Source organism: Bufo gargarizans, chromosome 8, assembly GCF_014858855.1.
Source record: "Bufo gargarizans isolate SCDJY-AF-19 chromosome 8, ASM1485885v1, whole genome shotgun sequence".
In the NCBI taxonomy this organism is placed as follows: domain Eukaryota; kingdom Metazoa; phylum Chordata; class Amphibia; order Anura; family Bufonidae; genus Bufo; species Bufo gargarizans.
Window position 1 is genome coordinate 181,137,528 of NC_058087.1, and position 15,981 is coordinate 181,153,508.

The 15,981-nt window shown below is 44.4% G+C and overlaps 2 protein-coding genes across 2 annotated transcripts; one reads left to right on the forward strand and one right to left on the reverse strand.

Annotated features, from left to right (window-relative positions):
* Nucleotides 1-1,374: 1,374 nt before the first annotated feature.
* Nucleotides 1,375-6,418, reverse strand: NDUFB10 (NADH:ubiquinone oxidoreductase subunit B10). The gene is made up of 4 exons (XM_044304155.1): nt 6,232-6,418; nt 5,354-5,492; nt 3,559-3,698; nt 1,375-1,544 (listed from the first exon to the last, which is right to left on the reverse strand). Exons 1-4 carry the CDS (start codon nt 6,377-6,379, stop codon nt 1,453-1,455), a joined length of 519 nt encoding a protein of 172 aa, XP_044160090.1. The 5' UTR covers nt 6,380-6,418; the 3' UTR covers nt 1,375-1,452.
* Nucleotides 6,419-8,878: 2,460 nt separating this feature from the next.
* On the forward strand, nt 8,879-15,971 carry RPL3L (ribosomal protein L3 like). The gene is made up of 10 exons (XM_044304734.1): nt 8,879-9,032; nt 11,624-11,816; nt 12,684-12,852; nt 12,919-13,054; nt 13,315-13,501; nt 13,702-13,862; nt 14,529-14,630; nt 14,973-15,068; nt 15,448-15,567; nt 15,853-15,971. Exons 1-10 carry the CDS (start codon nt 9,030-9,032, stop codon nt 15,907-15,909), a joined length of 1,224 nt encoding a protein of 407 aa, XP_044160669.1. The 5' UTR covers nt 8,879-9,029; the 3' UTR covers nt 15,910-15,971.
* Nucleotides 15,972-15,981: the final 10 nt, after the last annotated feature.

A 15,981-nucleotide genomic window follows, 5' to 3' on the forward strand; every position in this document is an offset into this window, starting at 1 on the left:
TGAAGCTCATCAAGAGAATGCCAAGAGTGTGCAAAGCAGTAATCAAAGCAAAAGGTGGCTACTTTGAAGAACCTAGAATATGACATATTTTCAGTTGTTTCACACTTTTTTTGTTATGTATATAATTCCACATGTGTCAATCCATAGTTTTGATGCCTTCAGTGTGAATCTACAATTTTCATAGTCATGAAAATAAAGAAAACTCTTTGAATGAGAAGGTGTGTCCAAACTTTTGGTCTGTACTGTATATTATATTTACCTTATAGGTTTAATACGGAGTTGCCTTCTACTCCTCGGTAAAGTTCTTAGGGAATTTCCCTGATGAACAATTTTAAGTCAAAAGAGATATAATGTACCGTATTGGATCTCTCTCTCTTTTCTCAAGTGTGTTCACCTCCGGAGTACTGTTTATTACTATCACTGGTGCTTGGTGGGGGTGTGAACCTTTTATCTTCTCAGGTTTCCTGTCCCGGATAGGAGGTCCCTGGTCGCATGGGGTGCTGTCATGGGTATCGAGAAAACCAATTACCGGTAAGCAATGTTGTTTTCCATTATAACATGGTTATAATGGAAAATACCATTCTTTAATACAGAATGCAAAGTGAAATGACCATTGAGGGTTAAAAATTAAAAAAAATCTTGATTGCGCAGCCGGGATCCTCTTCTTTCTTCTATCTTCATTCAGCAGGACCTGCGCTGACGTCACGTCGGCGCAGGTCCTGCCAGAAGAAAGAAGATAATGGCTATGAGGAGAGTATGTTTTTAACCCTCAATGGTCGTTTTACTTAGCATTCTGTATTAAAGAATGGTATTATTTTCCATTATAACGATGTTATAATGGAAAATAATAAAATGTACAGAACACTGAACCTGAACTTCAGTGAAGAAGTCTGGGTACCATTATTCAGGTTTTTATCACATGCGTGCAAAACGCATTAAACTGCTTTGCACTCGTGTGGAACAAACTGAACGCAATCGCAGACAAAACTGACAGAAATTGTGTGCGCACTTGCGTGGGTTTCCCGCAATGCATCTGGACCTCTCCCGTGATGCCCGTGTGAAAGGGGCCTTTGACTTCTCTTGCCATTCATCAGCGCAGGGCACACTATGAACTGCGCAGGCAGCTATTCTAGCTAATGATACTATGTTCTATTATTTGCACACGGATGAGTATTTTTTTTTTTTGCTGACCCATAGAAATAGATGGGTCCATGTGCAATCTGCAAAAAGAATGCAGATCAGATACAAAATACAGTCGTGTGTATGAGGCCTAAACCTGAAATATCCCCGAGATGCTCAATAACCCGGCAGGACTCTAGTCTCTACTTGTCATGCGGTGTCTGAAAGCACCAGATCGGATCACAGACACCAGAGAACTGATCTCCAGATCTTTATTTTCATTCTTCAGTTTTAATTGTTCCATTGTGAAACACAAAATGTACAGGGGTTTATTTATTCCGCCGCTGCCTTCCTCTCCTCCATCATCCTCTCTTTCTGCTTCATCATGCATTTCCTGGCCCCGCCGTAAAAGCCAAGGTCTTCATCTGAAAAGGAAGATTAAAATATTAGGGAAGTGATCCACGGGCATCAGACAACAGCATGTGGTGTCCGCAGAGTACAGTCGCCATTTACAGCAGCCTGTATTGTGCAAGGGCAGAGCTGATCGCATACAGGCTACCATAAACAGCACTAGTATTAATTCATAGATACATTTGAATGGGAAATTACTGCATTTTTTATTATGGAACCCATGTGTTATCTGAAGCTTTATTCTCATCCAGAGCCGAATTCACAGTTCTGCTGACACCTATGCTCAGATCTCTGTACATTCCTGAGTTAGTGTCTAGTAAAATGCAATCTGCAGAACAGTCTTTACATCAGACTTGGTGCAGTAATCTAATCTAGGGAAAACAATTCCCAAATACACAGCGGCAGGGAGCAGAACACCACAGGAGCTCAGCAAAGTACCTAGTAGTCTAGGGCAGTGAACCGTTTATAAAGTCCTTGGTGGTCTAGGACAGCAAAAGGGATAGCTGGTAAAATTCCTGTTAGTCTAGGGCAGTGAAAGATAGGTAGCAAAGTCCCTGGTTGCCTAGAGCAGCGAATTAATCATTTGTTAAAGTCCTTGATGGTCCATAACAGGAAAAAGCATAATTGGTAAAGGCCCTGGTGGTCTCAGGGAATGAATAGATAACTGGAGAAGGCCCTGGTGGTCTCAGGGAATGAACAGATAACTGGAGAAGGCCCTGGTGGTCTCAGGGAATGAACAGATAACTAAATAAGGCCCTGGTGGTCTAGGGCAGTGAAGGGGTTTACTTGTTACCCAACTTTCCAGGCTCCTATATGTCCTGCTGTAACAAGCGAGTTCAGCCTGTGTCTTCTTCCCCTGCACTAATCATACAATGCAGGGAAGGAGACACAGGACGATACGACTGCGATTTGGCATTTGAATGGTTCTCATGACTCAGTGTCAGTAAATTCCTCTGCTGACTACTGGACTGGGATAAGCATAAGGACGAGGGGGAGGGGGTCGGTTCGGTAAATCTCGGGTTTGGTACCGAGGTTCGGATTCTGAATTTTAAAGTTTTTTTTTAAAGATGCAGAAATAAAGAATTAATTCACCGTCTCGCGCAACTTAATTTTGCTTCGACGGAGGAGGCCATACATTGTAATGCTGTACGGAGACAGGTACAGCGTTAAAACAAAGTGTCTGAACGAATAGACCAGCCTATTCACCTATGCTCAGTATAGGTCGTTGTTATCAGCTCAGCGGGGTCTGATTCTGATCAGCAGCACTAGTACGAGAGCTGCCTCCTCCTCACTGTTTCACCTGTGCAGCGCAATTACAACTATAGCGTTCCCATTCACTTCTATGGGACGGCTTAGGTGTAACTACACTGCTCGCCGCTGCGATGTCCACAGCAAGCAGGTAAACAGAGAAGAGACCGCTGCACTCGTACGAAACTCACAAGCCCCTCCCCTCTGAGCGACAGCCGTAGAGGTCTCATGCAGCTGTCACTCAGGGCAGAGGGGCGGGGCTTGTTAAGCGGCTTAATACAGAGCGCACTTCCCAACTAAGCTCCACCCCCTGGTCATTTGCAGGAGTAGAGCCTGCAGAATAAAAGTTAACATTCACACTAACCCTGATAATAAAAGATAAGCAAAAGGTAGTTTGTACCACCCTACCCAGTGCAGTCAGCAGTTCACTGCATATCTCTGTTGCACGAACGGCCTATAGGGAAATATGATGTCATAGAGCCACAGGGCGGGCCTGAGCTTACTGAGGGGCGGAGTTAGGCGCGAGTGAGGCGGGGGAACTTGGGCACTTTCAGCAAACTCTCCGCCCCTGGGCACTTGCAACGGCTCATTAGCATATGATACAAAATGACTTTTTGGGCGATTTGGATGATCTGAAAAACTAAAACAAAAAGGTACCATCTGTGTCATGTCTTTGTGTCCCACTGAACTATGTGATCGGTTTAAAACCGGTCAGGTTGGTGACAGACTCCCTTTAAAGTGGACATCAGACTAACATCGCAGTGGAGAGCAGAGCCTTACATCTGGCTTTATAAGCCTTGCAGACTTCGGCGTACTGTTTGAGCAGTGGCGCGCAGTTCTGGTCGGCGCTCTCTCCTTCTCTTGACCTGCAGGCTGCCACGCGCTCCCGCATGATCTTCACAATCTCCTGATCCACGAGGCTGCAAGACAGAAAGGGAAGAAAGTCAGTAAAAGATTGAGGGAAATTCTATACAATCTGCAGCTCCTTTCATTCTCTCGGACCCCCTGATGATGTCATCTCCTGCCGCGCTCTGATGACCTATCAGAAGACAAGCTGCTGTAGCCGGTTCAGACCTGATGCTGCATCGCCTATGGTTGACTGCAATTTAGGTGGGAGATGCAGCTAATAGTTACCGTCACTATTAACCCTTGAGTGCCAGAATAGTATGAAGCTTTGATGTCTGCAGGACGAGTTGTACTTTTTACAAATTAAAGGGATGATGATAAATATGAGATCAGTGGGAGAACAACTCCCAGCATCCCAACAGCTTGAGCAAGCCATGGCCTCTATGTAGCTTACCAAGCCTAGCGCCACACATTGTTTAGCGGCTGTGCTTGGTATTACGGCTCAGCCCCTAGGTCACGTGACTGGTGAACACGGCCTAGGAAGAGGCCTAAGTGCTCACAGAGTGTTGCTGCCTCTTCGTACAGCTGGTCTGACTCCCAGGACCCCCACCAAAAACCCCGTTAATTTATTACAAAACTGTTAAAAAAAAAAAAAATATATATATATACACACGTGATTGTTTGTACAATACACTGCAATACTTCCGTACTGCAGTGTATGGGGATTTTACTTCCATCCTATTATATCCTTGCAAGGTGGTGAAATGGGAGTCTTAACATGACCCCAGGCTTCTATGACAACTGCTTAAAACCCAGTGACTACGTCTCTGATCCTTCTTTAGCACTGCTGGGGGAGAGTCGGGGGTTCCTCATACACATTGGATTGTCAGCTATTGTGGAGTCGAAAATGGCGGAACCTGGAGGACAATATATTAATGCAGGGGTCTGACTCTTGGCATCCCCCACTGATCAGCTGTTTGAAGTCGGCCATGGCATCCCGATAGGAACGCTGCACACTTAGAAGCAATGTCCCACTCCGCAGCGACTGCTATTTTAAATGGACGATCAGCAGAGCGCGCTTTTCCTGACATTCCCCGCATGCCGGAACTGGCCCGGAAGGATGGACCAGCGAGGACCCAGTAAGCATCCCAAACAGGAGCCGCGGGGGATCGGAGAGGGAGAGTACTGCTTCTTTAGGCACGGTGCTAAAAACGTTTTCCCTAATGGACAAGCCCTTTAATATCAGGCAGGAAAAATAAAAAATAAAGTGTACAGCCATTCTGAAATGGATCTATTTAAAGGGGGTTCTCCGAACTACAGCTATTGATGACTTGTCCTCCAGATAGGTCATCAATATCAGATCGGTGCAGGTCAGGCACCCTACGGATAGGCTGTTTCTGGCTGCCGTGGCACCGGATATTATACAGTGTACAGAGTGAAGCACAAGGCTCCATACACCGTATAGTGGTTGTGCCGGGTTCTGCAGCTCAGTTCCCATGCGGTACACCTGCACTGGACGAGCCTTCGGTTTTTTGGATGGTTAGCTTCTGGTGGTGTGACTGTCAGTGGGATCTGACATGGCTAGGTCATGGACATCTGTAGTCCGGAGTACCTCCTTAATAAAGTATGCAGTTTGTGAAATTTGCAGAGTGCTCCTCTTTACATGTCCGTCTGTCTGTGTGCATGCTGGACCAGTGTGACTACCTTCTGGAAGGACTCTGGTACTCACTAGTCCCTCTTGAATTGCTTGTTGGCCTCGTAGTGGCACACGTAGTCGTCCTCTAGGCACTGGGACAGGTCAGGGACTCGTCTGAACTCTCGGTGATAGTAGTGAGTCCTTCTCGTCGCTCGCTGACTTTCCATCCAATCTGTAATAGAGATGATAGACAGTACTGCTGAGCGCCCCCTAAAGCAAAGGTTTTGCTATTACAGGGGCTCTGGCAGTTCTTTAGCGCTACTGGCTACTAGGGGGTCAACGGGCAGCAATTAGGACAAATCCTGCACCTCTTGTGTCATATGGAACTGGACCCCCACCAATTCCCAAAATTAAAGGGCTGCCATCATCCACACCCCTTTGACCAAGCTTCACCATTTTCGTGCAACTTAAGGGGGCACCGTCTACCTTTATCAAGCCGTTAATCAACTTTCTGATATACTTTGCACACCCTACCTCTGCTTGCTGTGAGAAAGTCAATCTTGCCATCCAGAAACTAAAAACCTGCACAGATGTAATACTGCTGAGGGGTTGTTACAGTTGCATGCAGCGGCAGGAGTCCTCCGTGAGCGACAGTGCTCAGTTTTGCCTGCACTGATACACTGTAACAAACAGGACAAGAAACAGAGTTGTGCGGACGATACATTGAGCTCACACAGTTTTATCTGGACTAGATGCAATGGTAACAGACCCTCAGCTGTGGGAAGTATTAGGTCTGCATAAATTTTCAGCCTCAGGAGGTCAACAATGCTCCTTATTCACTGACAGAAAACAGAGATCTTGAAAAGAAAGTTGTAGAACCCCAAGCACTTCTAGTGGGAAGCCATATAAACCACTGGTTTGTAGGACTACAGGTCCCAGCATTAGATTGTAGGGTCCCTGACTCTGCTCACCATGGAAGGCTGTGACCGGCTTATCTATGGCATAGCTGAACAGGCCGGCCAGCAGAGGTACCGGGTCCGGAAGTGTGGACTGTCGGTTCGGTACCGGGGTCTGCCGCGGAGGCTCCGGGTACACATCTCTATCCACGGGTTCCGGCATCTCTCAGGTCACCCCGACCCCTGTCACAAGGAATATGGCGGACGCAGGACCCCACAGCCGCCGGCCACTGCGCTACGAGCCAATGTCGGCGTCAATTTAATCTTTTTATTTTATTTTTTATTTTTAAGTACCTAATGAGTTAATTCTCCCATTTCATTATAATGAAATAATGTGACTGTGACAGAACAGGCGCTGTAGGACAGCTATTTAGGTCACGTGGTACCTTTTAACCAATCGCAGCTTGGTTTGCGTTTCAGGCCTCGATTTAATTTTTTTTCTTTCTCGCGTTTCGTTCTATAGGGTTGTGTCATTCATTTACCGGCAGGGGGAGCTTCAGGTCTGTGGAATGTAAAATGTACTGCAGCCCATTAGATATTGGGTTAAATTATCTTCTCAAATCCGTACATTAAATTTACTCCAGCAGAGTTTTATCACTGCATCGACAAAAAGCCTCATAGCAACCAATCAGAATTCAGCTTTCATTTTACAAATGGCATTTGGAAAATGAAAGCAGCATTCTCATTGGTTGCTATGGGTAACTAGTTCACTACTGTGCAGTAGTTTTGCCAAATCCTCCACAAAATTATTTTGCTGGTTACCCCAGGCTGTCCAATAAACCACAGTGTTAAAAACAACAAATTCAGTGCACTCTTGTCTTTTCTGGATAAATTGAGCAGGAAGTGCTTTTTGCTGATGGTGGGTGACTACTCTGGTCTTGAACATCCCGTGTAGTCAACCACTGGCAGCAGCACCTGTTGCTAGGCAACTATTTTGAAAGTGATCCAGCTTTGCCTAGTAAAGGTGGCATTTTTATAATAACCTAATCTTTAGGGTCACATGACATGCGCAATTTTAACAGTGGTTCTCTTCCCATAGAGGTGAAAATAATTTTTATTTTTCTTGTCTGTCGATGTCAGACGCAATGAGGACCAGCAAAACTGCAGCATCACACAAGACAGAAAGGCCCTGTTCACACCTGAATTTTGGTGCTGATTCCGTACCCAAAAGCCCTTGGAGTCCACCGCCCATTGTTCTTAAAGGGATGCTGCTGTTTGCGCGGCCGGTAGTTTAATGCCAAGACTGCGTCATGAAAGGACGTGTCCTTCCATTCAGTGCGGCTAAACCGTGAGCGGGTCCACAGCATTCACACTGAAAGACTGCGGCAGAACCGCGGTTTCTGGCCTTGCCCGTCTTACAGAAAAGGTGTTGCTTTGGGTTACTGTTTGACCCGGTCAGGATTGTTATGTGACTATTGCGATAACATGGCAGTGCTGCTGTAATATTATCAGGCCTAGCACTCGGGCGTGCTATGCAGCTTCTTATGCCATCCTATAAGGATATGTGATTTACCATGTACGATGCCAGCGAGGGATAGATAAGTGTACGTGCACTACTGAGACCATGGCGGTTGATGATGTCAGTGGGCAGCCTGTGACGGTTTAGGCTCCATTCACACGTCCGCAACGTGTTTTGCGGATCCACGGAGCCGCGGATCCGCAAAACACGGAAAGCCGCGTGTTCTATTTTTTTGCGGAACGGAAGTGCGGACCCGGAATTCCGTGTCCGGCAAGCACATTGTGCTGCCCCATAGGAATGAATAGGTCCGCAATTATTTTGTGGAACGAAATTGCGGACGTGTGAATAGAGCCTTACTGGGAAGATTTATTGTGTAAGTTACAGCTGTGTCCTCCTGATTCTTTCCACCATCCGAGTGGAGCCATGTATACCACTCAGGGCCCCAAAAATTATTATTTTTTTTTTCTCGGAAGAGGTCTGACTACACCTCTCACAACCTACTTGCCTTCCCCAGGGAATAAAAATCCTGGAGCATCCATTCTGATGACTCCATGTTGTGCCATTCCTCTATTATCCCTACTAGAAATGTATAAATGAATTACCAGCAGTTTGCAGTCAAGGTCCATCTTGGTGTTACCAGTTAGAGGGGGTGTCCGTGCACAGTCTGACATTATCCAATCAATGCTGCAAGTGCACCCCCCCCCCCCAACTGGTAACACCCAGCTGGACCTTTATTGCAGACTCCTGGGAATTCAATACTTTTCTAGAAGGGATAATAGAGGAATGGCACAACATAGAGTCATAAGACTAGATGCTCCAGAATTGTTATTTCATGGGGAATGCAAGTGGTTACTAAAACAGACATGTCTGGAGAGGGGACGGGTCCTCTTTAAGAAGTAATTTCACCCCACTCCTCCCCAAACAAGTAGGATGTGGGATGTATGGTGGCATGGATTTTTTTCCACACCCTCTGATACACCAGCCTGTTGTCTACGCCACAAGGGACTTTCATATTATTCATGTAGAGAAGAAAGCCCATGCCCTCATTCGCTCATAATAGAGCAGGTGATAGAATGACAGCGGACCTCACAATAACAAGCTCTGTGCCAATGGTGCCACCTTTCTAGGTTAACGTTCCCCTGGGAACTGACTACTCTGACAACCGACCTTCCCTCCCGTAGGACATTCCTGATTAATAGCAAGGGTTCCCGGCATACCCCTTGCCTCTGAAATGAATATAGAAGCTTATGAAGCCTGAAGCTAAATTTGTGCCTCCAACTTCTTAAGTATCACGGTTGGATCAGCACTTGGCAAAGGTCTCCTTCCTCCAGCAGCCAGCTCCGGGACAAGTCCTATGGTCTGTATGTCTCTTAACAAAGCTCGGCAATTTAATATTAACCTCCTCATAGATGTAGCAGAGGGAAGTGGGGTTAACCCCTCCAGGTGGGAACGATCATGTTATGGTCTGAGACCATGGGGGTTGACTGGTAAATAGTCATTTCCTTCTAATTTGTAAGATTTCCCTTCTTCAGTATCCATGAAGGGCCACCTAGCGGGTGATATATCAAAGAGGAGATACCATACACTTATCTACAAAGTGCTCGCTAGGTCTTCAGGGGATTAGGTTGCATGACTGTATTTTTAGGAATTGAGCACCTTATATATATATAATCTGCAGTAATGTGAATCATTTGTGCCTCTTTTCAATTGAAAGATTGGGTTTCTAGCAGCCATTGTGAAGGACGTCCACCTAGAACCTTCCATTTAAGATTGGTGTTTTTATAAACTTTTTGAAACTTATTTTTTTTTAATAAGGGGGTGTTAACCAGTTCCACTGAGGCCCCTTTTGAGCAACATTGGGGAGTCTGTTCGTGACTCCTGAGAAGGCAGTAGAGCACCAAAGTGTATATTGAAATGTTTGGAAAGTTAGGAAACTCCACCATGTTGTAAGAAATTGACTTCCATCCAATTGACTTGCCTCATACACTCCTAAAATAAACAAGTGATTATCACTTTAGGAATCCTTAAAGGGAATGTATCACAAGAAAAGCATATTACTACAGGGGTAGATTTTCTTGTATATACAGTAGGATGTTCTTAAAATGCAAAAAACATCAAGTGCCCCCTCAGTAGTCAACCACAGGCCATTCCAACTCTTCCAAGTTGTCCTCGCCAGTAACCTTCACTTCCCACCCATAACCAAAGACTTCAGGTATTTTGTATTTGAATGCAAAAAAGTTACGTTTGGGAAAATTCAGTGCCTGTGGATGGAAAGAGAAAATGTGATCGGAAAAGAAAGGCAAGAGAGCGAAGGGTATAAGAAGTGAGGAGGGATATGAAGGAAAGAAGAGAGGAAATAGAGGCAAGACGTAAGAAAGGGGGAAGATGGAGGAGAGAAGATATATGAGAGAAGAGGGGAGGGGAGGAAAGAATAGAAGGGAAGAAGAGAATGGGGTATACGATAGAGTGGTGGAGAGGAAGAGGGGTGAGAAGGAAACATGAGAGTTGAGGGAAGGTAGGGGAATGAAGAGGACCGGGAGAGGAGAGTAGAGGCGTAGAAGATGGAAAGGTGAAAAGATGGGAAGGTGATATGAGAGGGAAGAGGAGGTGAAGAGCTTAAAGGGACACTGACAGGCCTTCTGAGCATAATTAGCTCTTTATATGCCCCCCCCTAGGTCTTATAATAAGTTTCCAATTCATATAAGTATTATCCCTGTGCGCATTGTAAAACGTTAAAAATAATCTTTATAATAACCTGTCCTTTCTGCCCAAGGGGCGTTCTTTGTGCCGCATTTGTGCCCAGCCCGCGCCCCAACTGCCGGATCCTTAGACACGCCCATCTAATTAGTATTCACTTCGCTGGGCGGTATTTTCCTGTGCCCGACATTCGGAGATCCTGCGCATGCGCCCGGCACCCTCGCTCGCCGAGATCACATTGCGCCAAGTGAATACTAATGAGATGGGCGTGTCTAAGGATCCAGCAGTTGGGGCGCGGGCTGGGCACGAATGCGGCATAAAGAACGCCCCTTGGGCAGAAAGGACAGGTGATTATAAAGATTATTTTTAACGTTTTACAATGCGCACAGGGATAATACTTATATGAATTGGAAACTTATTATAAGACCTAGGGGGGCATATAAAGAGCTAATTATGCTCAGAAGGCCTGTCAGTGTCCCTTTAAAGAAGTAGACAGGAAGGAGAGTAGAGTGAAGCTTACAGGAGAGGAGGCTGAATGGGGGGGGGGTGAATGATTGGAAGGAAAGAGTAGCGAGTAAAGGAGAGGAGGGAAAAAAGAGGGGAACTTAGAGGAGAAGAGAGTGATGAAAGGCGATGAGATGAGAAGGGAATAAGGGGGAGGTGGATAGAAATGGAGGACAAGGGAGTTAAGAAAGGATGGAAGGGCAGTAGAGGTAAAAGTAAAATGAAAAAAAGGGAAGGGGGTAGATAGAAGAGAGAAAAAGAAAGGGAGGGATGGGGAGATGCATGACGCACAGGGGGAAAATACCGTTGGTGAGCTCTAGGGTTGTTAATGGCCAACACTCCACCACCTTATAATATATGATATCCCATGTTCTAGTCACTGTTAATGTGAGAATATCTTCCTGGAGTTTACACGCTCTTGCACAGTGTATGTGCAGTCAGTAGATATCATCTGATATATTTACAGAATGTTCACCTCACAGGGACAGATAGATAATTTTACCATGATGCATGTCCACATAGCAGCTACGAGTGTTTATAGGGAGGTTCTTCTTGTTCTACAATCATTCTGGGATTATCTATTTCTAAGGATCACGATTGCAGAAGAAAGTCTTTATCGGGTTATTTTACTGAAATTGTGCTGTACAATCTAGTATCAGTAGCCTTTACATTTTCTTCAAAAAACGTTATCTGCATTAATAACAAATGGTCTAAGCTCTTCTAAATTCGGTTATAATTCCCGTGCAGTCTCATCGTAAGTTCTCAGCTCCCCGTCATGGACATCTTGGGTTCTTACCCCATAAGCGAAGCAAACGTCACCGGGGTAAAGTGAAGACTTGGCCAAAAGATGACCCTAGCAAACCTGTTCACCTTACAGCCTTCCTCGGCTACAAGGCTGGGATGACCCACACTCTGCGGGAGATCCACCGACCGGGACTTAGTATGTAAACAATACACGTGACACAAAATTATGCTACATCACTCAACATCCTCCTTTGACTCTAAGTCCTCTCCTAAAGAAGAGCTTTATCCAAAAGTAGACTTAACGGTATTCTAAAGTAGAATAGGTCTTATCTAAAATAGGACTGAGCTTTATCCAACAGTAGAGAAGATCCTTATCTAAAAGTAGGGAAGAGCCTTGTCCTAAAGTAAGACTAATTTGATCCCAGAATCTTATTCAAAAGTAGGACTGAACTTTGTTCTAGAGTAGAAAAGAGCCTTATCCTAAAGCAAGAATGGTCTGTATCCCAGAATATGGAAGAGCTTTATTCTAATGTAGGACTAAGCTTTATCCTAGAGTTGAGAAGAGCCTAGTAGAAAAGATCCTTACCTAAAAGTAAGACTGGACTTTATCCTAGAGCAGGGAAGTGACTAATCTAAGTGTAAGACTGAATGTAAACTAAATTAGGGAACAGTCTTGTCTTAATATGACTGAGCTTTATTCCAGGGCCTTATCCTAAAGCAAGACTGAGCTTTATCCTAGAATAGAGAAGAGCCGTATCCAAAAGTAAGACTGAGCTGCATCATAGAGAAGGGAAAAGCCTTATCCTAAAAAAAAAGACTGAGCTGTATCGTAGAGAAGAGCTTTTTCCTAAGACTGACTATATCGTAGAGAAGGGAAGACCTTATCCTAAAGTAAGACTGAGCTTTATCTCAGAGTAGAAAAGAGCCTCATCCACAACTAGGACTGAGCTTTTTCCTGCAGAAGAAAAGAGAGTATGGCCATTTCTCAACACTAAAGCAAATGATTTCCGATGCTTCAATAAGTAAATACATAATATAATTACTTCATGTTTTATTAATTTAGAGGTTTCTAAGCGTGAAGAAGTAGAAGCAGTAACGATCATAGAAACCCCTCCACTGATCATGGTGGGGATAGTGGGATATGTGGAGACTCCTCGAGGCTTGAAAGGTTTGAAGACCATATTTGCTGAGCACATCAGTGATGAATGCAAGAGGCGCTTCTATAGGAATTGGTAGGTGTTCCAAGGGTGGAAATGTTTACCAAGCTGGACTCTTTTACGATAATTGATGTTCTTTAGGTATAAGAGCAAGAAGAAGGCCTTTACAAAGTATTGCAAGAAATGGCAGGATGAACAAGGCAAGAAACAGCTTGAAAAAGACTTTGCTGCCATGAAGAAATACTGCAAGGTTATCCGGGTTATAGTGCATACTCAGGTAAGGAAAAGTCATGGGTGAAAAAGAGTAGACTCTGTCCTAATTCATAACTCCAGTTTTTGGTCAAGCATGTGGAGTAGGGAGAAGGAGAACCTTTCCAATGGGATCATAGTGAGCACACAGCTAATTGTTAGAGATGAAGATGCTACCTCCTTCTGCTCCACCTACTTGACCAAAACCATGAAGAGTATCCAAGACCCGTGATTCGATTCAATTTTAATATTTTGACCCTTAAATGTCATTGACCTTCTTTTCTGCAGATGAAACTCCTGCCCTTCCGGCAAAAGAAGGCACACGTCATGGAGATCCAGCTTAATGGTGGGACCATCTCTGAAAAGGTAGACTGGGCCCATGAAAAACTGGAAAAGCAAATACCAGTGAGCACCGTCTTCGGCCAGGATGAGATGATCGATGTAATCGGTGTAACCAAGGGAAAGGGAATGAAAGGTGATGGAACATGGTCTATCGGTCAACTACCCCAGAAAGCATACCCTCTTGCTAGGTCTGGTTAATAAACCACTAAAGGAAGGTTAATAGTCATTTTTTGATACCAAGAGACAGAGGAACATACACATCAAGAACATTTTACTGAGGTAATATAGATGATGAGGATAGCAGAGCAATATTTGCTATTCATTTTGTATTAGGTGTAACTTCACGTTGGCACACCAAGAAGTTACCTCGCAAAACACACAAGGGTTTACGTAAGATAGCCTGCATTGGAGCCTGGCACCCTGCTCGTGTTTCCTACACCATAGCCCGAGCTGGACAGAAGGGCTACCACCATCGTACAGAGATCAACAAGAAGGTACATGAAGTATTTTTGGATGCAAAAACAGATGATTATTGATCTGTATTTTGGAGGATGGATATGTGTAGTAAAAAATACATCTAGTGCATGAGCAGGTCAGAACAGCAAAGCCCATTTAGAGGTGGCCATGCACATATGATTTTGGCAGGACCGGCTGACTATCTAATGTCTTTGGGGGTCTCCAAAAATAGCAAAGAAAATGGAGCATGTAGAATTTCAACAGCTTATTCCCCTTTCCCCATCATAAGCACAATAATGTTTGGCACAGCATATGGGGGAGTCAGAAGGCATATGGTGGAGTGTTTGGCCAACATCTAAAGTGTATGGTCACTCTGAGACTGGATGCCAGGCAGAGGGCAGGAGTTTGAATAAAGGCTTACTTGGCCAGTTCCAGCACTATATTCCCTTATCCTTGGCTTCTAGTTTCTGCTGGGTCGCAGCAAGTGTTGTGTGCCGTCTATATGCACCTTATTATCACCTTCAGTGATGGGTGAGTCTTTTTTTTTTTTTTTATCCCTTCACCCTGCCTGCCAATATGACAAGGGGATCTGAGTCACCAGAGTGCCCCTTCAGCTTAAGAAATATCTTGGTGCCTTTTGAGGATCACACCAAGTACCATGTTTATAGTCTACTGATTAGACTTGTTTTTTTTTTTTCTAAAAGATTTATCGGATTGGCAGAGGTATCCACCTTGAGGATGGAAAGGTTGTGAAGAACAATGCAGCAACACAGTACGACATCACAAACAAGTCCATCACACCACTGGTAAGTAAATTAGTAAGAACCTCAAGTCAAGGAGATAACCAATATGAGCACTGTTATAGCTCCAGCAATGTTTCTGGGTTACCACAGATTTTTTTTTTACCTGGTCACTTCAAAAAGTCATGTATAATTTATAGAACTGCTCTGTTGAGTGGCCCCTGAGATACTAGTGAAGATTCTGGTGTCACACGGTGGTTGTCCCTACCACTTCTCAGACTCATCAAAAATGCCTAGCAATGGAGGACATCATCCTTGAAAATGAATGTTCTACGATACAACCATGTTGACGGCAGTGATGACCCAGCAGAGTAGTACACTTTAATATTCACAATTTCTGTTCACCAGGGAGGTTTCCCACATTATGGTCAAGTAAACAACGACTATGTCATGGTTAAGGGGTGTGTCGTAGGAAGCAAGAAGCGTGTCCTTACCCTCAGGAAGGTAAGAAAATGTGCTGGTGGTAGAAGAAAATGATGCAAATAAAAACAGTGGCCACAGGTGATTATTACTGGTCAGACCATCTATGAAGATTGTCCATCATTCTTAGAAATTTATTTTATTGGTTGGAACAAGCATTTTCACATTCTGTCTATTTAAGCATCTCTCCTTCTAACTTGACCCATTCTCGTTCGGTCAGTGTTTCTAAAGATCAGGCCTATGAAGTCAACCATGGTGTGAGTTCATTGACCATTAGTCTGGTAGACTCTCCATTAGTCTACTAAAGAGGAAGAATCTTGGCATCATTTCCTCAAAATAAGATGTCACTCTTTCATTGTTTATTGTCAAATACAGTAACTCACCCAAGATCTTTCTCCCATAGTCTTTGTTGGTCCACACAAGTCGTCGTGCCTTGGAGCCCATTGAACTGAAATTTATCGACACCACATCTAAATTTGGCCATGGATGCTTCCAGACAGACCAGGAGAAGAGGGCTTTCCTGGTAGGTCTATAGAGGTTTCCTCACCAAAAAACATTTATGTTTTTTCAAATAGATAATTCTGATTGGTGGGGGGTCTGATGACTGAGGACAGGATTCCTAGACTCCTTTCCTGGAGGTGAAGTATCTTCTGTCTTGTACAGTCCATAGATTATATGGAACAAAGTTGGGTGCACTCATTCAGACTTTGGAGGGAACCCTTGTGGAATTGCAAATTGCATTGAGTAAATTCAGAATGATGATGTCACTATTTGACGAATGGCTTTTATCTCCCACTTCCCCCTACAGGGACCCCAGAAGAAGCATCTGATAAAAGAAAAACTGGAACCATCAGGGGAGCTGTAGGCTTGGTGATGCCATTTTATGTTTAATTGGTCAAGGAATGATAATAAAAATGGCCTTATGAAGTCGTTTACT

What these genes read in the sequence shown, in the direction of transcription:
- NDUFB10 (XM_044304155.1), bottom strand. Translation starts at nt 6,379, where the DNA reads ATGCCGGAACCCGTGGATAGAGATGTGTACCCGGAGCCTCCGCGGCAG. An exon ending in AAGCAATTCAAGAGGGACTA is followed by an intron (nt 3,699 to 5,353) that starts GTGAGTACCAGA and finishes TCTGTCTTGCAG; the next exon opens with CCTCGTGGATCAGGAGATTG. An exon ending in CAAGGCTTATAAAGCCAGAT is followed by an intron (nt 1,545 to 3,558) that starts GTAAGGCTCTGC and finishes CTTCCTTTTCAG; the next exon opens with ATGAAGACCTTGGCTTTTAC.
- RPL3L (XM_044304734.1), top strand. An exon ending in AGGCGCTTCTATAGGAATTG is followed by an intron (nt 12,853 to 12,918) that starts GTAGGTGTTCCA and finishes GATGTTCTTTAG; the next exon opens with GTATAAGAGCAAGAAGAAGG. An exon ending in GGGTTATAGTGCATACTCAG is followed by an intron (nt 13,055 to 13,314) that starts GTAAGGAAAAGT and finishes TCTTTTCTGCAG; the next exon opens with ATGAAACTCCTGCCCTTCCG.